Consider the following 20,265-nt stretch of genomic DNA (forward strand, 5'->3'; position numbering starts at 1 on the left):
GGATAAAGGAAATCTGACAAAAAAAAAAAAAGGTGAAAAGCACAAATCTCACAGCATAGAACCGTGAAAAGCGTGAAAACCAAAGCAAAAATCGATGGAGATGAGCGGGGCTTAGGTGGGAACGGCTGCGGTCCCCCACTGGCGGCGAGGAGTATCTGTTGCGATGGGTACTATGGCAGGGCTACACACTTTAGTGTGTAGTCAGTTATGAGGTGATTGGAGATGGAGACTGGGACTGTGTGTGAGCTGTTTGTATGATTGTTTCAGTGTGGCTTTGATTGTGTAGCTAATCGACCCGTTTATTGTTTTAAAAACTGTGGTGATCCATTCGGGGATGGTGAGCAGTTATTGAGCAGGTTTGATATGAAGCGTATGGGATAGCTGGGATGAGTCATCACGTGGCAGTTAGAAGTCTTCCGCAGTGTCAGACGATGTTTTATAGCTTTGATAGTTTTAACAGTAGACCGTCTGAGAACCTTGTATTTCAGTTTAACAGTTTTGGTTTTGATCGTTTAATCACTTTAAACTATATTGTTATTTAAATTATGTTTCTTCATTGTCATTCGGTTATCATTGCCTCGGGTAACCGAGATGGTGACGTTCTCATACCTTAAGTGGTCCTGGTAAGGCACTTGAAGTATGGGGGTGTCACATCCGCTGTGTCTTAAACTTTTGTTTACTTTATTTGAGTTAGCTTTTTGGAACAGTTGTATTTCCTTTTGACAGTTTTGGTTCGAACATGTATCGCTTTAAATATATTTAATAAAGTACGTTTCGTTATTGTCTATTTGATATACATTGCCTCGGGTAACCGAGATGGTAGCATTCTCATGCCTTAAGTGGTCCTGGTAAGGCACTTGGAGTATGGGGGTGTTACAGAGCGGGCCGGCCCGCGGGACCGACTAAAATCAAATACAGAAATTAGTGTTTTTATTAAAACACGAGTTTGTTATCGCTACATCCCACTAAAATTTAACAATTGTCTTTAAATGCTTACCCTTAAGAAAGTATATTAATTTTCAAATGATAAGTTTACTAGATTTTGGAAAAAAACACAAGTTTGACAATGTATGTTCTACTACAAACATCAAAAGTTCATTTTTGCCTTGGTCTTTGTGCGACATTGTTAGCGGTTACATACACTCCGGTGTAATAAATACTTAAAAGATATTATCTTTATACGACAATCCCGTTAGCATGTCTATTCTCGAAGAATCTTTATACGACAAGTGTAAATACCGACAATCTTCCACTTATATGTAAGGCATATATAAGTATTCATTTGCGCTACCTAATTGGTTTAGAGTGTACAAATTGTAAATGAAAAGAGCAGAGAACGTCGGAGGATTGAGGGTTTTTGAGAACTTTTATGAGGTTACTTTTAATAGCAGGCCTAGCGGGCCGCCCATGGGCAATTTTGTTTAATTCAAGCCCGTCCGTTTATTCTAGCGGGCCTAGTTTTCTTGTCCGTTACCCGTTTAATTTTTTTATTTTTCTTGTCCAAGCCCGCTATTTTAGCGGGCCAACCCGCACTTGATGAGCTCTAATTACGCCTTTAGCGGATATAACGATATAATAAAAATAGTTTATTTAAGACAAAGTTAACAAAATAGTTCGAGTAAAACCTGCAATCTTATACGGATTAAAAGTGTTGAACTTACTCTTTTCTACCGTTTAATATAAAACATTACTAATTTAAATTTTATAATTAAATGTCAACTACTAGAGTTAAATACTATTAATATAATTATTATTTTCTCTAATATGCCCATCTACAAAACCGCGCTAAAACCCGCAATCTTATACGGATTAAAAGTGTTGAACTTACTCTTTTCTACCGTTTAATATAAAACATTACTAATTTAAATTTTATAATTAAATGTCAACTAGAGTTAAATACTATAATTATTATTTTCTCTAATATGCTCATCTACAAAACCGCGCGAATGCGCGAGATCTATACTAGTACTTAATAATGCAGTAATTAATTAGAACAATATCATAAATAATAATTTGTTTATTTGTCTTGGGTAATATCCTCATACGGATAAAATAGCTATCAGATTGTCCGTATAATACATTTTAAAAACAATTAGTCTCACTATAGACGGATATATCCGTCTAAAGTGAAATACAGGTCAAATATGCTTAAAGTGGGTGTATATTTGATCCGTCTATAACTATAGATGGATATCTTCCGTCTATAATAAGAATTTGTTATTTATATAAAATACTCCCTCTACATCTTATTGTTATACCCATTTACCTTTTTGGAGGTCAAAGTATTGAAACTTTGACCATAAATTGATCATAAAATATAATAATTTATAACACGATATTTACATAGTTACACTGGCTATACAAAAATCTTTCATAAAAAGTTATTTTTAATCGAAACAAATACTGTATAAGTGGTTAAAATGTCGGTCAAAGCGTCGCCTAGGAGACCGTGTATAAAGTAAATAGGTCGAACAATAAGATGTGGAGGGAGTATGTAAATATTTTAGTATGATGTTTTGGTATATATTGTAATATGGAAATCGTATAGTATCCCGATGTATATCTTGTATTGACTATTTTTTATATGGAATGAAACCGTAATACCCATTCAGAGGATTACACATTCACATGGTACCTGATAATTTGTGATTATCAAATAATGACCATCATTATTGATGATCTTAATTTATCACTTGTTTTTTTAGAAGAATGATCATTTCATTAATGGATGTTACATAGTTTGAGAAATATGAAGATGATATCTACCCAAGTATAGATATTACAAATTTAGAAGTGAGTATCACATAGGGTGAATAGATGATAATGAGACGAGACGGCTCATGAGCAACTCAGTCAAATCTGGACTCGTATGAGTTTGGCTCGGGTTCTGGCTTGATTCGATAACTTAACAAGTCTAGTCGAGCAAATATTGGCTCAGAACGAAAAACCTCGCAAGCAACTCGAACTTATGTGATAATAATACTTGCTCGTATTTTATAAAAAATATTTATTAGCGTTACATTGTATATAAATAAGTATATAACCATATCAGATGTCTTTATTGATTTGCTCAATCTTATTACACGTAATCTCTGAATCCTGGTATTTAAACTATCAGGGAAAAAAATCAGAGAACTTAACAATTATATACAGGTTCAAGTTGAACAATTATATATATACTCAAGTTAAGATCGAACTTGAATCGAGCTCGGGTTAAAACTCGCGAGTATGGTATTAAGCTCAAATTTTTCAAGCTCGAAATCAGGTCAAGCTCAAGCTTTATTTCATGAGCACAAGTCGAGCAAGGTCAAGCTTGGACTCGTTATTACCCCTAGTATCACACGTTTTGAACGGAAAAGAGAGAATTGAACCTCACAAATCCTCAGCATTTGAGAAAAAAACAAGGGAAAATGCACGCGGTGCCCTTGAAGTTTCGATTTTTGTCCAAAATACCCAATTTTTTGTTCCGGAAAACTTTAAGACGTTATAACCCTTGTCTACGAGTTCAGAAACTGATAATTTTTTTTTTCAAATCGATTATCTTTCCGAGAACTACGATTTGAAAAAAAAAATTGCCGTATTTGGATCCCGTGGCTAGGAGTTTTTGTACGTCAAAGTTTTTTTTTTACCGAACAAACTTTGAGTGACCATATCTCTTCGTCACGAATTCCAAACTCGACATTTTTTTTTCAAGTCGTAGTTCTCGAAAAGATAAGCAATTTTAAAAAACAATCGTCACTTTCTCAGCTCGTAAACACGAGTTATAGCCTCTTAAAGTTTTCCGGATAAAAAAATAGGATATTTCGGGCAAAACATTAAAGTTCAAGCGCACCACGTGCATTTTCCGAAAAAACATCCCTCTAAGGCTCTAACCATGATGTAATCATTTCATCATCCCATTATTGTAACACCCCGTATTTTATTAAGTTGGATAAAATTCTTTTAATTGCTATTTTGAATTTAATTACATCATTTGACGATTTATATATATATGCTTAGCTAATTAATTAATTTCATCATAAGTCGATACGTTAATTTTAATAATCATTAATAAGTTTATTTAAAGTTAGTTCGAGTTTATTGAAATTAGTTCGAGTTTATTTATTTAATAATTTCCGTTTCTCTACGAGTCCTTATGAAAGTTGTTTTAAGTGAACCCGAGATGGATTTTGGGAACAAAACCGTCCAATTAGCTATTTTGAGCTTATTTCAATAAATTAGCAATTTTTTTATTAATATCCGTTAGTTTCGTAAAAATCGCTAATAATTCCGATTCAAGCGGATATCGTATTATTTCCGTTAACTAGCTGAGTTTATTTTATTTTCACTCATTAAATTTATTTATTATTGATTCCGTTTTATTACTGAAACTTTTACTTAAATCGGTTAAATTTAACTCGAAACGGTTTTAATAACGATCGAAGTTTCTTAACGACGAAGAAACGTACGTATAATAAATAGCAGGCAGGCAAGCTGCTCCCCCATTTCCTACGTCTCTCTCTTTCCTTCTTCTTCCTTCTTTTTTCTTCCTTTTCGTACTGTTCTTTGAAATTTGATCTGTTAATCGACGTCGGTGCTTCGTTCCTTATCCGTTTTCAACTATTTTTGTTCCATAGCGCTCCTTTCGTCGTTCTCGTCAATCCGTTGTAAGTAAAATTCATTTTCGTCATTTATTTTTACAAACCCAATTTATATTTTCAGCTTTATTTATTATAAGACGGTTGTAGGTGCTGAGATAGACGGTCTGGTAGAAGTTTTGTTAGTCATAAATGATTAGTTCAATCGGAAAAAGGTAACAATGATAGGTTACTCGATATTACTTGTAAAATATGTTTATTTCGAATGCTGGTTAGTCTGTTTTATAGTTGAGACGGTTTATAATTATATAAAGGGATCATTATGGATGTTAATTAGTCAGTTGTATAGTTGAGACGGTGTATACTGATATGTGGAGATGATTGAGACGGTGTATACTGACCTCTAGGGATCATTTGGGATGCTAGCTAGTAAGTAGTATATTTAAGACGGTGTATGCTGACATGTATGGATTGTTTTGGGTGCTAATTGTTGTCTTTTATAGTTCAGACGGTGTATACTGACATGTAGGGATTGTTTTGGGATGCTATTTGGGATCTTGTTTAGTTGTGGTATTGTGCGATAAATTAGGATTTGATTTTTGAGTCCGCTTTGCAGGTACTTTGGGACATTTTTGGGACTGTTTTGACTCGGTTTAGGACTGGTTTAGGATAGATTGAACTGTTTTGGTACCGAGTTTTGTGCAGCCTTGGATTTGTTTTGGGACAGTCGAAATGGAGGTCGTGTGGGCTGTTTTGGCCTCGGTTTTGGGAGCCGTGACAGGCTGAGTTGGGCTCAGTTTTGGGACAGATAAAATGGTGCTTTATGGGACTGTTTCTAGGGCGTAAAAGTTGTGACAATTTTCTTGGTATGCCTGTCAAAAGGGAGGGTCATAATGGTTTATGAACATAAGACAGTAGCTAATGAATATGATTTACATGTTTTGATTTAAATTAATTTCCGTCTCATATTTTATATAACGATAATTCGTTAATATCGTCCCTTCACATAATTATTTTAGGTGACTCATATGTGGTTGAAGATGAAGAGTAATTTTGGGTTTTAGAAGCTTTCTCAAGTTTATTGCTTGTCTCTTTGCTAGCTTAAGGTAACTATTCCGAGTTACTCGACGAATTAATGTCACATTAGTAGTAAATGTGGTGCATGTTGTTTGTTAAGTGTTTAGGTGATTGATAATGTTTTACTTTCATTTTTCACATGATAGAAATTGGAAATAGAATGAGAATAATATAGCGATAAAATTTGTAATTTGGGCCAAAGTAGGCCAAGACTCTGAGCTGGGCCAGATTGACCGAACGAGTTTGGTCAAGCTAGGTTTAAACCAGTCAGCCTCGATTTGACCGATGACCCGTCGCGGGACTCGGGTCGAGGGTTTGTCTTTGAGGTGAGATTAGTTGTTATTGGAGGTTTTATGTTATGCCTTGATATTTGTAATTATCATTTCACATGTTGGTTGTTGGATGCTTTGGATGCCTTATGCTTAGTCTTGTTGCCTCTTTGCCATTTTAGCTTGTTCTCATGAATTATGAGATTAACGGTCAGCTGGAATTTGGATTATTATTGATATTGAGGATATTGTTGGATTGTCTGCTGAATAGACATTTATATAGTCTTTCACATGATAGAATGTTAGCATTTATGTTGGTAAGTTGGACTCTTTGCCCTCTTATGGTTAAGTGGATGTCCTATTTGTCTTGTGTGGTGTGGGCTAAAATATTCAAGCTGGGACCTAGATTGGTTTTATTTAGGTCCTAGGTGAGTATTTCGGCCTTCATCATAGATAGGCCATTATAGTCTTTGACGAGTATATGTTCACGGCTTAATAGCCTTTGTGTTCCTGACTTGGTGGGTTTATATCCAAGTTGGGGCATGACCTCGTTACTTATTTTGAGAGTAAGTGGTCAGCTTAAGTACTAGCCAACCCTTTGGTGGACTTCTTGGGGTACTCACATGGTTTTATAAAATTGTGGGTCTTGGGTGCGGTGGTGTGTATCCGCATGTCTAGGTCTGCGCAGATTTAGGACTAGGGTTGTGTTGTGTCTTGGCCATGTTTTGATAGAACCTCTGAGCCAAGATACCGGTTCGATTACCTTCCCTACCTCGTGGTATAGACTCGAGTTACAGAGTGACTATTGACGGTGCTAAGAACTTATGCCTGTCTTTGATATATTGCCCTTTCTTGTATGGTGATTCTATGAATCATAGAAGGTGAGATGCAAGCCGGCTATGGTTGATAGAGTTTGGATTCCTGGATGTTATGTGATTCACATGATAGTGTAGTATGAGTCGGTCTAGTATTCACTGGCTAGGACTATGTGTTGTTATATTGTTGTTCACATGATAAGCACGATTGTCTAGCATCTATATGCTAAGGCTATGTGTTATTCATATTCATATTCTTATGTTTACATGTTATATTAATTATGACATTTCGTGGCTGGGAGAACTCGGAGTTACTCCCCACTGACTGTGGCTTTCGTATTTGTATAAAATGCGAATGACAGGTAGGTGATGCATATATGGGGTACATGGACGAGCTAGCGAGCAAAGTAACCTTGGACCTAGATTGGTTTTATTTCATTGTGACCCTTAAACCTTTTTTATGTCACGTACATTTTAGGGACATATGTCTCCCTTTCTCATATTTGGTTTGTATAACTTCTCATATTTTGGACCTTGCATGTTTGACACCTTCCCTTTTGGATATCTTTATAACAGGTTCAGGTTTTAAAAATTACAGGTTTTTACCCAATTGAACCTATTACAAACATATCCTGTCAGTTTTTCTGTAGAATTACGTGTTTACTTTTCCGCAATAAATGAGGGTGTCACAATTATCTTCTCTCTCTTAAAATTGAGTGTAAATATTATCGATAGTGAAGTCTATTTATAAAGAAAAATAAAATTAACACGTAAATATTTTTATTTTATTTTTATATATTTATAATGAAAGGCTGAAATTATGAAAAAGTAATTTTTTTTTGTTCAAATATACACAATCATATTACGGATAAAATCAAATCCCCAATTTTATAATTGGAAATTGTTACAACTTGAGCTAACTCTCACTGTACCAATATAAAAGTTGCATGTTATCGTTGCTTCTCTTGACACTCACTGACTCACATATTCATAAGTATTTTATTAAATGATGCTGCGCGTTTTCTTCCTCAACATGTTGCTTGTTCTTTACAATGGAGATTGGACGATCATGCTGAACTCACTAATCCTCAATTTATTGCGGAGCAAGAAATCTTCCGTTGGAGATACTCTTGGTGAGTATGAATTCCGCGCTTCAAGGTCGTTGACCTACGGTACTTGCCAGATCTCGGGATTTGAATGAATAATACAACCATTGGTCTCCCTTGTGACGGGTTACTATTTGTGGCGGATATTTTATGAGTTAAAATGGTAACAAAATGGGTTAGTGGAGAAAGGGGACCACATGAATAGTGTTGCAGAGAGAGAAAAAGTGAGTACTTTGTGAGGTAAAATGGTATCCGTCACTCATGTGCCGTCACAAATGAGATTTTGTGATAATACAAATTTTAGAATAAAAAAATCATTTGTTTATTACTCCCTCTATTTCTTTTTATATGTCATTCTTCTTTTTTGTGACACCCCCTTCTCTCTTCAGAGCATCCACAATAGAGAGGAGAAAATGAGGGATCTTCTTAACACTCTCTTTTCTCTAAGAGGACATTCTCTCTATTGTGAGTCACATGTTACATGTTCTCTTAGTCAGAGGAAGATGTTTACTTCCACTAGAGGAAACCTTATCTTGGCGACTTGGCCTTATTGTCCACCAACCAATCACTATTTGTCTTTTACACAACAATACTTTTGTTTTTTTCCTATTTAAAATTTTAGAGATTATTTAAAGTATGAGAGGTAATATAAGAGGATCATCTTTATTGTTGGGCAAAGTAATGGAAGAGGATGATGATGGTGAGAAATAAGATAAATGAAAGAGAAAATGACATGTCAAAAATTTAGAAGGAAAGAGAAAAATTAAGAGAAATATAGCATACTCTCTATTGTGGATGGTCTTAATATCGTTCAAAATATAAGAGTAAACATGATGAAATGTATAATCATATCAAAGGTCTTTTCATAATGAATTTCATGGTATAGTTTTTATAATTTTTAGACTAATATTTTTTTGTAAAAATGAAATTCAAAGGCTCACCTCTAAAAAAACAAAAATGTCATATAATATGGTACGGAGGGAGTATTATCTACTCCATCAAAAGAAGTTCACAGTGTGCCCGTGACCTCCCTCGGGGAAAATCCCGCATCCGCCCCTACTTCAACGATTAGTTTAAATTTTTGGTTCAGATGTTTCTTGACAGTCGACATGGTATTCGAGTAATGTGACTGAGAAGTCAGAAGTTCAAATCCCATTACCTCTATTTCTAAACTGGAATATTAAACACCAGATCATCCACATTTCAACCCCTGTAGACATTAGTATAAGGAAGCGTGTTAGAGTATAAAACCGATATTAGGACTCCAAGCCTCTAACGACTTTATAATTTATCCACCAAGTTATGTACAAACACAAATTACCCTTTTCTATAACTTTTTATACACACAAATAACATGTACTCCCTCCTATTATAGTATTATCTAGGTTCTTCCACATTTGTTTTTTGGTAGAATTTAGTGAGATGATGATATGTGGATGTAAATAAAAGTAAGAGAGAGAATGTGGGGTCATAAACTATTATAACCACAAAAGATAAACAAATAAGAAAAATGGAAGAATTTTGTAAATTTACCGTTTTAAGAAATGTGAAAGATCTTAAATAATAGAAGGGAGTACTTACTTAATCATTTTTAACTTGAGATGGATAACATTGTTTTAAGGGATAGTACTTACCAATTTATATGTGTACATGAGTCATAACTTATACAATTAGTCTTGCTGAAGACGGGTCGGAGCAAGTGACGGATAATGTCACTCACAAAACGGATAAGGAGAACAAGGTGGGAGGACCCCCATGTGCTTCCTTATCTCCTCTATTTGGGTCATTTGTGAGGAAAAATGGTATCCGTCACTCAAAAGTGACGGATACGTGCCGTCACAAATGAGATTTTGTGTAATTTATAAGTTATAAGTACTCCACTAGATAACACGAATAGCAATAGCACGTGATCTCCCATATCTCTCGAAAATCGGGACTGATTTTATAGATAGAGTAGTTAGTTGTGTGAGCTGATAGGTGTTGAAGTACTTAATCATTTTTAACTTGAGATGGATAACATTGTTTTAAGGGATAGTACTTACCAATTTACATGTGTACATGAGTCATAACTTATAAGTACTCCACTAGATAACACGAATAGCAATAGCACGTGATCTCTCATATCTCTCGAAAATCGGGACTGATTTTATAGATAGAGTAGTTAGTTGTGTGAGCTGACAGGTGTTGAATTAAGGGGTCATGTTTTCAAGTTTATGGTGTTTATTCGTTTAGACCATTCCCAAGCAAGGTCAATTGCTAGATTATGACCTTGCTTGGTCACACTAATTATCAATTAACCAAAAAATTATGGTGACCTTTGGAGAGAAAAGGTCAATTTGTGACCTTTGCTAGTAGAGCAAATTGACTCAACTCATGACCTATATGTGGAGATATATAATTGATTGACAATATTAATAATTAATAAAAATATATCTAAAGCCCTTATAAATGTGTGAAGTTGTGGAAATTAGTTGCTTATGAACAGTAGAGCAGTGTTTCTTGTGCGTCCCTCGTGATGAGCAGTGTTTTGCTCTTTCTTCTTTTCTTTACACTTCTCTATTCTTCTTTCATTATCTCTTACTCCCATTCTCCTTCTCCTTCCTGGTTACCTTTTCCTCTTTTATTCTCCTTTCCTTCTTCTTTCTTGATTGCTTCTTACTTCATCTGTCATCAATCATCATTTTATTGCACACGGTTTTAACAGAGATCGTGAATCTGAGATCTGGGTGCAGCTTATTACAATTACATCGGCAGGTGTAGGCATTGCTAATTTTTCACGATTTCATTTATTATTTTTCTCTCATTTGCTGATTTGCTTTTGATTGCTTGTATCTTGGTTGTGTTAATTGTCCAAATTCATTTAATAACATTTTGTATGAATGTTTTTTTTCCCCAAGATTTAATTTGATAGGTAAGGTGTTATTCATCTGCCATTGTATTTTGTTTTGTTATTTATTTATTTGATTATTCAGTTTAGATTGATTCATTTATTCATTTTAGATTGATTTCTGCTGTTGTCCTCCCCAATCCAACATCATCTTCTATCGCGATTCTCGAGGCTCGGCATACGGAGCTTAGATATTTATTATTGTTCTTAAAAGGTGGATTATTCGTGCAAGGATTGTTGTTGTGAGGTAATTATTTGGTTTAGGAAACCGAGATGACAGTCCAATGTTCAACTGATGATTGTTGTTACGATTGACTATAATGTTAATCATACAATCAATCATCAATAAGATAAAGCAATTGATGACTTCTCATAAAACTATATTGTTCATAAGTTTTAAATTGAAATTAATTACGTGCTTCATCCCTCATTTCTTTGTTTTTATTAGTGGTTTGTGTTCCTGGGATTTCACTGACTGCTTTAGGGTATTTTATTAGGGTTTATTTTGCTAATTTATTTGATTGTTGGACTGTGAATTATACTTTATGTTATTGTTGTAATGTTGGGGAAATGCTAGGATTAGAGTAGAAATAATCCCCACAATCCTATTGACCGAAAACTGTTGTAGCAAATATGTGGCTTCATGTCTGATTGATGATTGTAACAGTCGTTTTCCGACGGTTGTTGCAGAGGACGCCAGATAGCTTGCACAACGTTCTGATTATAGGTCATAGCATTTCAGATGATCAAGCAGTTTGGGTTAGGCGGTGCTATCTGGAGTCAGTATTATGTTCTATCATTTCAGGTATTTGGCTATTATTATTTATGGCATAAATCAAATCAATTCCAAATATTAATGTCTCAGACTTTACAGTGATTCATATTCTAGCGATGTGTTTGTCCTTTTATAATTCGCCCTATTTACGCAAGCATAACTGGCTTTTTACAGGTGTCGATGCGGGCATTGGTGCTGGCACAGATGTGTTCCGTGTATAATCCTGAGTCCTGACTGCTATGAAAGATTCTTCAATTCATTGCATCTATGATATGTAAGTCTACTTATAAATCTCTACACCTTCGCCAATCTATTCTTAGTCACAATTTTCCCAGATATGTACCATAATTCAATCAATCACCCGATTGATGTCTATGTTGAAAATTGCAATCTTTTTATCATTGGATCTTTGGGTTAATGTGTTGCGTTTTCAATATCTGGTTGCTTTCGATTGCTTCGTTCGTGGTTGTGTTGAATGTCCAAGTTCATTTAATCACATTTTGTCCGAATTTCTTTTACCCAACTTCAGTTCGTTTTGCAATTTTTTTACCTGGATTTATATGCTCCTTTACTGCTTATTTGCTCTGGGGTTATTTTTTTTTTTTTTTTTGCTTGTTTGATTATTATCAGGGCTTGTTTTGATTTTGTTGGGTATGAATTAGAAATACGAGATAGGTATAATTGCTTGTTTGATTACTTCTTTTCCTGCCTTATTGCCATCCGGTGGCGATAGGTGAAAGAAGTTATTGTTTGCGGGATATTTGATAAATCACAAAGGTGGTGGGACAAGAGATGTGACAAGACACTGACAGCGGGGACGACTCTATGCCTTGGGATACAGGGTCCTTAGACTTGTACTCCATATGTGTATAATACTTCGTAATATTTTCGAACTACTAAATGGAACAGCTGAAACCTAATTTTATGGATTGGCAGTGACTGGCATCAAATTTTTTTATTGATGTACATGACTACACAAATCTGTTTACTCTTTTGTGCTTTAAAATTATTGATTGACAACAGTGAATCATAGAATCGAAGACACATGTCAATCTAAACAAAAGGACAGAATTTGATGTTAATCACTTAATCTTGCAGCTACTGATCTAAATAATGATATACACCGCAATTTCTAATGTATGTTGCAGATGTGACTCTTCATTACCATGCTCGCCTAACCTTTTGCACTTAACAAATGAATTAGTTTTTCGAGAACTCAAACTCTGTCGTAGAGTACCCAATCATATTTGATGCCTGCTTTTTATTGTTTTCAATCTGAATGCATTCAAATAAAGTCTGTATGCTGCTCATACAAGTTCAGTAGACCTGTGAAACAATTCATTTTTTCATGATTGTGTTGGTGATAGAAGCTGATGACCTGATACTGAATTATTGTGTTTTCAGGACTGCAAAATGGAGGGCATTAGTAGCAGGTGCTATTGCTGGGCCGTCAATGTTATTAACTGGGCCGAATACGCAGCACAACAGTTTGTCTATCTATATTCTCATGAGAGCAGCGGTATTGGCATCTCGCTGTGGAATAAAGAGCAGGCGATTTGGGCGCATTTGCAAACCTTTAACGTGGGCGCATGGAGATGTTTTCCTCATGTGCCTCTCATCCTCCCAAATTTTGTGAGTGTCTTTTCTCATCATACCAAGCTAGGCATCATAATACACTTGAATTCTTGATGGAAAATCCGTCGGAAATCGGAATATATACAATTAAAGAACAGATGGAGGAAAATTACTGTATTTTAAAGCTGTTTTAATATTATTTTTACTTAATTGATGCATTACACATCCAAGTATTAGTCATATGAAATGCTAGCACAAGTTGCTAGGTTCGTGTCCAATTCCTTTTGAACATGAGTATTGCTTTGTACATGTTTCATGTTTTTAGCTATCAACATGTTTTTCTGATCAGCAGTGTTTGAACCAAACGAATGGAGTCATAAGATTCACTATCCTTAGTGTCCTACTAAACTCTTCTGATTTCTGTATATTGTAAAAGTAACAGTTGGTTAAATTCTTGAGACAATTATCAGTTTTAATCATCGGGAAAAAATCTTTCTGTGTTTGGAAAAGTTTTCGTTATATCCCCTTATCTTGTTATGAACGAAATAATCTTTAAAACATTGGGGTAATATTCTTGCTGTTGTTAGTAGTCTTGTAATTAGGTTTTTCTTGTGTGGCTGTTTGCTCCATCATAGTTAATCATTCTCCTTATGAGTCCTTATTACGTCCACTTTATTAAGTTCTAATGGAAATTTCCTTTTACCGATGAAAAAGTTGACAAAATTTATTTCTATCATCTAGCAAAGAGGGTGAGATGTTACAATTATTAGAAAGTATAATTATTCCTGGGTTTCACCAAAAGTAGGAATTGTTTTGTAAGATCGCAAAATGGTGGGAATATTTTTTGTTCAAGTGTCCTTTATGATGTAACTTTGTCATCTTTTCCTCGAAAAGCTATATGATTTAAGCAGGGATGTCCCTTCTCAGGTCTGCCTACATTTTGAAGCAAGAATCTCTTCCTTCATCTTACAAGTCGTTCCTCAATAAACATGGCGCAAAGGATATGTCCATTCTGCAAGGCGTGAAGCAGCTTGCAAGTGGGAATAAAGTTTCTAATCTGGAGGCAATAGAGAAATTCTACAATTCTCTTGGTGTAAACATCACCTTGGATCCAGAAATGAAAGTCCCCTGCACGGTATACATCTTCAATACCACTTTGTAGCTCACATCATTTTCCGAAACATAAATTGTTGGTTGGGAATAATATATTCACCGGGGATGTTAGGGAAGTTAAAGGAGGAAACATGGGTAAGTATCCTCTCCAACCCTTCAATTATTTCAATTAGTGATCTGTTTCGTCATTGTAGATTGACCCTTAATTATCAGAAGTCATTGCATTCTTGTAATTAATTCAGTACTATCTGGCAACTCTGCAAAGTTTGACGCTTAATGTCAATGGCAATGATATTCACTAGCATCATATGTATTGAGCTTTTGCCTCATTTTTGTGGGTCTTTTTCTCCTCAATGAATTGAGTCATTAGTATTTTTTTGAGGTTCCTTTTTGCCTAATGTTTTTCTATCTTTGCGTGTTATCGGGGGTGAATAGCTTCGTGCCTGCAATATCAATTAGGGTATCATATATGCAGTATCAAAAAGAGTGTTGGTCTGTCATCGATTGTGGAGGATTATTTGGCCTGCCATCTGAGTTTTGGGACTGGCGTAGTTTTCCCGGGTCCACATCTCTTAGTTCTCGCCAGTTTGGGCATTTTATTGAACCTGGCTTACCTAATAGACGCTGTAGTTGAGCGATTCAGGTTACTTGTGGCTGCTATTTTGGCGTAGGATTTTTACTGTGTTCAGTTCCTTCGTGTTCGTAATAGAGGATTACCCCTCTTCCCTTTTTATAGCATTAGAAGTCGATCAAAGTATTTGAATCTGATCTTTGTCTCTCTTGCAACAGTTTGTGCCCTGGCTTGAGTATATTCCAGGGAGGGGAAAAATTGGGGAAAGCTAAAATGGAAACAAATGGTGAAATTGGCAAGGTATAATTACTTGATCTTTGTCGGTCTTGCAATAGTATGAAATAAAGTGTATTTAAGATGCTGAAGTTAGTTTTGCTCTATAAATTTTCAGGAAGTGGATGATTCTGTTGCTGTGAACCCAGAGAACAAGCCTGTTACTTCCTGTTATTGATCTTGACAAGTCCGCGACAAAGAATGCTGAATATGCTGCTCCTGTGAAGGTAAACACAGATCACATAAATGTGACCAGTATCAGGACTGAGCTTTATTGGTATGTACTGATCATTTGTATGATTTTGCTTTATGCTAAAAATGATTTACTCTGAGCAGGAGGTTCTACCGGACAACGAATTTGAGAAGCGCATCAGGGCAGAGGTCATACACTCATACCTGCGAACGAGATTGGTGTGACATTTGGTGATATTGGAGCATTGGACGACATCAAAGAGTCACTTCAAGAACTTGTAATGCTTCCTCTTAGGAGGCTAGACCTGTTCAAAGGTGGTATTTTGAAGCCCTGCAGAGGTATCCTTCTGTTTGGCCCACCTGGTACTGGAAAAACCATGTTAGCCAAGGCCATTGCCAATGAAGCTGGGGCGAGTTTCATCAATGTCTCCATGTCCACTATTACTTCCAAATGGTTCGGAGAATATGAGAAGAATGTCCGAGCATTATTCTCGCTTGCAGCGAAAGTGTCCCCTGCAATTATTTTCGTGGATGAGGTGGATAGCATGCTTGGACAAAGAACCAGAGTTGGGGAACACGAGGCTATGAGAAAAATCAAGAATGAGTTTATGACTCACTGGGATGGACTCTTGTCCAAAGCCGGTGAACAAATTCTTGTTCTTGCTGCTACTAACAGGCCCTTTGAGCTTGATAAAGTCATCATTAGGTGATTTGAGCGCAGGTTCGTTCAATATTTTTGATTTCAGACACTAAGTTTCACACAAATTCTAATCTCGCAGGATGATTAAGTTTTTTTCTTACTAAATTTTCAAGGTGACAGTAATTTTGAAATAAATTTTAGAGAGAACTGACACATGAATAAGGCTGCATACACCTAACCCTTTATCTCGCCACACATAGGCACTTTTGGATGTGGTGGTGGTGTATTTCATTGGTTCTAAGGCCCTGTTTTGCATGATATGCTATTTGTATGTCTTATAGGCACTTTTGGATGTGGTGGTGGTGTATTTCATTGGTTCTAAGGCCTTGTTTTGCCTGATATGCTATTTGTATGTCTTACTCATCCACAACACAGCCCACGCGTTGCCGAAAAGTTCTTTGAACGGTTTTTTTGTTATTTGACAGACCTTCCTAAGAATGCACGTATGTGATAGAGTGATAGACTGTGAGGCCGCTGATATCTTACTCGGAATCCAGAAGCAGATGGTGTTTTTTCTTGGGATCCGACTATTAAGCTTCATGTGTAAGTTTCTGAATTTTAATGACAGCCTTTTTATCCTCGAATTCTTTTCTCAGAAAGCTAAATTTGTGAAGAGGCTAGCCATATGGGTGTAGATGTGCAAGGATTGGGTGGAACAAAGGGTGTATGCATGTTTTTATTTTTAAACCTAAGCCTCATAGGAACATTTTTTTTCCTGGTGGTTATTGAATCAAAATGAGTGAACTCGCACATTTCCCCATATTAGTTCATTTTACACGGGCTTACAATTTGCCAAAGCTAGAGTGTGGTATTTCGATCTGTGTGATTAGATGTCTTACCTAAGGTGATTAAGGTGAAGTTACAGGCATAAGGTTTTAACGAGTAGAAAGACAATTTGAGGTATAAATGCCTTTTGATTTCCTCGGAACAAGTAGAGACAAATATTATAAGGAAACCTCTATGCTCTTTTCCCCCTTACTGGTCACCTTGATGTTGATATGAGTTCTTAGGTTGACTTGTCTATTATAAACCTGTATACTATATCAAATGCGTCAAATGGAAATTAGTTGGTCAATAAGCAAGTAAATGAGATTCAAAATGAGGTTTCATGGTATTATGACAGTAAATTAATGAATCAGTTTTTGTGTTCTAAATTAATACCGTAATTCGTATTATAACAAACTTTGTCCCACATTAGTACATTACACTAAAACCATTCGTCACAATGTATACTATATCAAATGTGTCAATGGCAAATTAGTTAAGTAAATGAGATTCAAAATGAGGTTTCCTGGTATTGTGACACTAAAACCATTCGTCACATGAGTTTTTTTATATTTCCGGTGGAGCCAAAGACTCATTACTCTTTGGCTATGGATTTTCTTTTGTGAATTAGCGGTCCTTCGATGCAGTTCTCGATGCAATTTTCATCTTGGGTCATTCGAAAACAAATGAAGTCCAACCTTCCTCGTATTGGTTTTGAACAACATTTTATTGTGGTTGTCATTTGCCTTATAACTTGAACTTGTTCGCCTCCTCATTAAATTTTTAGATAGCGGGAGTTTATTAAGTTCATTATTGAGTTTCTACCTGTTTGTTTGTATGACAATAACTGCTTGCTACCCCATGGCTTTGATCTTTGCTAAGCTCCAGAGAGGGAGGGAGGACGAGCGAGTAGGGTATGTTTAGCTTTGTTCGATTGATGGCCGAGGGAAGGAGAGGGATAGAGAAAGGGAAAGATCGTGTCTCCCTACTTGGTTTTGTTCAGATTTAGAGGGATGAAGGGATGAAAAAAGGAATTGGAGGGAGGGAGAGGATGTCTTTGCTTGATTATGTTCATATTTAGGGAGGGGTGGTGAAAGAAGGAGATGGGCAAACAGTGAGAGTGAGAGCGTATGTGCTTGGTTTTGTTAAGAGTGAGAGAAAGGAAAGTGATGGATAATTGGGCGGAGTTAGAGGAGAGAGAAAGTAGGAGGGAGGTTGGCGGAAAGAGGAAGGGATAAGGAATGCGTGTGACGGAGAGATGGTCTATATTCTGTTTTGTTGAGATTGAGGGATAGGAAGGCGAGGGGAGCGGCAATGTTAGTTTGGTTTTGTTGATTTAGAGCGGACGGGGAAGGGGGATAGACGGAGGGAGGGATGGGTTGTCCAGATTTATTATTATTCAGTTTTGTGAGAGATGGCCTAGGAGGAGGGATTGGAAGGTAGAAGAGGAGGTTGTTTTTTAGTGTTGAGGTGTAATTAGAAGGAAAGACGGGGAGGGGTGTATTATCAATAGTTTCTTGTCTTTAGGAGAAATAACATCAATTTGATATTATATTTTGTACTTTTCTTAGTATTCGTTCTTGAAAATGAAATAAAACAATGAGGAAGCGAACTAAGCGATAAACATTAAATTTCAATGTAGAATAGAAGGCATGTCGTGGAAAATTGCACCGAGGGGAGGGGAGGGAGGGTATAGAGTAATTAAGAGGCATTAATTATCTTAATGAAGACAGCAGTATTAACGATCAATAACTTTGGTGTGGAGGCGAGAGGGGCGGAGGGTGACAAGAACGGAGGGAGGGCGTTTATGCTTTTTTTTTTCCCGTATTGAGAGGAAGGAGGGATAGATGGTCGGGCGGGGCGGGGCGGGGAGACACATAAAGGGATTGAGGGAGGGAAGACAAGAAGGGAGAGGTAATAGGGAAGCGATGAATAGTAGAGAGGTGATCGATCATGAAATCCAAAATAAAAAATATTGATAGAAGTAAATGTAAAAAAGAGTTGGTAATTCCCTTTTTTTTTCCACATATGTCATGTAGTCTTGTTTTTGTCATAAAAGAAAGTACAACATAGTTTATCTAACCTGAAATTCTCTTTTTATATGCTGGATAAGTCTTTAGGATTCAAGAATCAAACAATTTTGAGCATAGCATTCGTACATTTTCATTGGTTGTTCAGAGTTCAGACGGTCTTGTTCTTGAGTTTGTGTGAATTGATTGCTAATTGGTAATTAAGAGCAACTCTAATATGTTCAATATATATGGGTAATTGAGGGATAGATTAGGAGTAATGTTTTTGGTTTAACAAATGTTCTAAAGTTGAGTGATGGGTAGGATAACTGAGTTTAAATGATCTTGATAGGTGAAATAAAGACCTAACACCTACCATAACGAGTGCTATATTCTGTTTGGAAAAAAAATTCAGAACGATAAAATGACATTTTTGTAATCCGTATTTGAAAGGTTGTTAGAGTAGGGGAGTGACAGTCGGATTGACGGTTTATGAGTTAAGGCATAATTAGTAGTAGAATGATGTTTTTTTTCTAAAGAACTATGTTAGAGAAAACAGTGACCCTAACTGAAAGATCGTATTCATTCAAGTAATTAGCTGTTTGTGGATGTATTTCATCCCGTTGGACAATATTGGAATCTGTGTCTTTCTTAAATCATATCATACAGGTAATAAACTGTTTGTTTGGGTACATTCCTTCCATTTTGTTAAAATTGAAATATTTGTTCCCTTTAATTATCTCTTATTTCTAACATTCATTCATACTTTTCAATGCAGGGATAGAAGCCGTGTTTGCTGATCTTCGACACCTCTCTCAGTTATTTATCAAGGTGCATCAACTTTAAAGATAATGCTAATCTTCGTTGATTTTGTCAGGTGTGGTTTGCATTAGGTTTAGTGATGAGCCCATATCAGGGAAAGGGAGGGGGTGGGAGATGTGAGGAAGGTATCGAGAGCATTTGTTTCGTTCCAGATTAGTTTCGCTCACATGTGTGATATACCCGTCATTCAAGATGACAACTAATTTGAAGAGTAGCTCCTTGGCATACAAAGTGTACAACTATCTTCATTCTCATCTAATGTTGTTATGTGTGTTGGCATGACGTTTTCAATAATTTTCGTGTAATTAAAATATCTCAAGCCTGTTGAATCCATTCCATTTCAAGTATGATACTCATAGATTGGCCTTACATTACGGCAATTTGATGAGGGAGTGCATTCAGCATCAGAGCATTTTAAAGTATGTGTTCTGTATATTAGTTAATCTACTTTGATATTGTAAAACTAACAAGCTATTAATACAAGGCATTCAAATTTTGATGACCTTGCTGGAATCCCACATTCGGAAGTTCTTCGATTATACTATAAGATATTCAGATTTTTACGTATCATCAAATGCTACAACTTTTCGGGCTGACTTATGTGTTTGTTTTGGAGTGTCTGCTAGACATTGCATTAGTCATAGTTTTGACTTCTTGTGAAAAACAAGTTCAATTTAGGTTGAATATGCGAGTTATTATATTTTGCACTCAAATAGCAAGCCCCCTTAGAAGTAGCTTT

At 36.0% G+C, this 20,265-nt stretch overlaps 2 protein-coding genes across 6 annotated transcripts; both read left to right on the forward strand.

Annotated features, from left to right (window-relative positions):
- The first annotated feature begins 10,320 nt into the window (after positions 1-10,320).
- Positions 10,321-19,802, forward strand: LOC141599077 (uncharacterized). 5 transcript variants are annotated; one of them, XM_074418976.1, is made up of 11 exons: positions 10,321-10,598; positions 10,845-10,978; positions 11,422-11,536; positions 11,681-11,780; positions 12,911-13,138; positions 14,009-14,216; positions 14,984-15,065; positions 15,157-15,265; positions 15,375-15,951; positions 16,356-16,473; positions 19,483-19,802. In XM_074418976.1, the coding sequence occupies exons 4-7, from the start codon at positions 11,746-11,748 to the stop codon at positions 15,035-15,037; spliced, it is 525 nt and encodes a 174-aa protein (XP_074275077.1). In that variant the 5' UTR covers positions 10,321-10,598; positions 10,845-10,978; positions 11,422-11,536; positions 11,681-11,745; the 3' UTR covers positions 15,038-15,065; positions 15,157-15,265; positions 15,375-15,951; positions 16,356-16,473; positions 19,483-19,802. The 5 variants fall into 5 exon arrangements, with proteins under 5 accessions (XP_074275077.1, XP_074275078.1, XP_074275076.1 ...); XM_074418977.1 differs by lacking the exon at positions 10,845-10,978 and having other exon boundaries at positions 11,399-11,536; XM_074418975.1 differs by lacking the exon at positions 10,845-10,978.
- Positions 15,039-15,940, forward strand: LOC141600574 (putative AAA domain-containing protein C24B10.10c). The gene is made up of 3 exons (XM_074420815.1): positions 15,039-15,065; positions 15,188-15,265; positions 15,413-15,940. The coding sequence occupies exons 1-3, from the start codon at positions 15,039-15,041 to the stop codon at positions 15,938-15,940; spliced, it is 633 nt and encodes a 210-aa protein (XP_074276916.1).
- Positions 19,803-20,265: the final 463 nt, after the last annotated feature.

This window comes from Silene latifolia, chromosome 9 (assembly GCF_048544455.1).
Source record: "Silene latifolia isolate original U9 population chromosome 9, ASM4854445v1, whole genome shotgun sequence".
NCBI classification, from domain to species: domain Eukaryota; kingdom Viridiplantae; phylum Streptophyta; class Magnoliopsida; order Caryophyllales; family Caryophyllaceae; genus Silene; species Silene latifolia.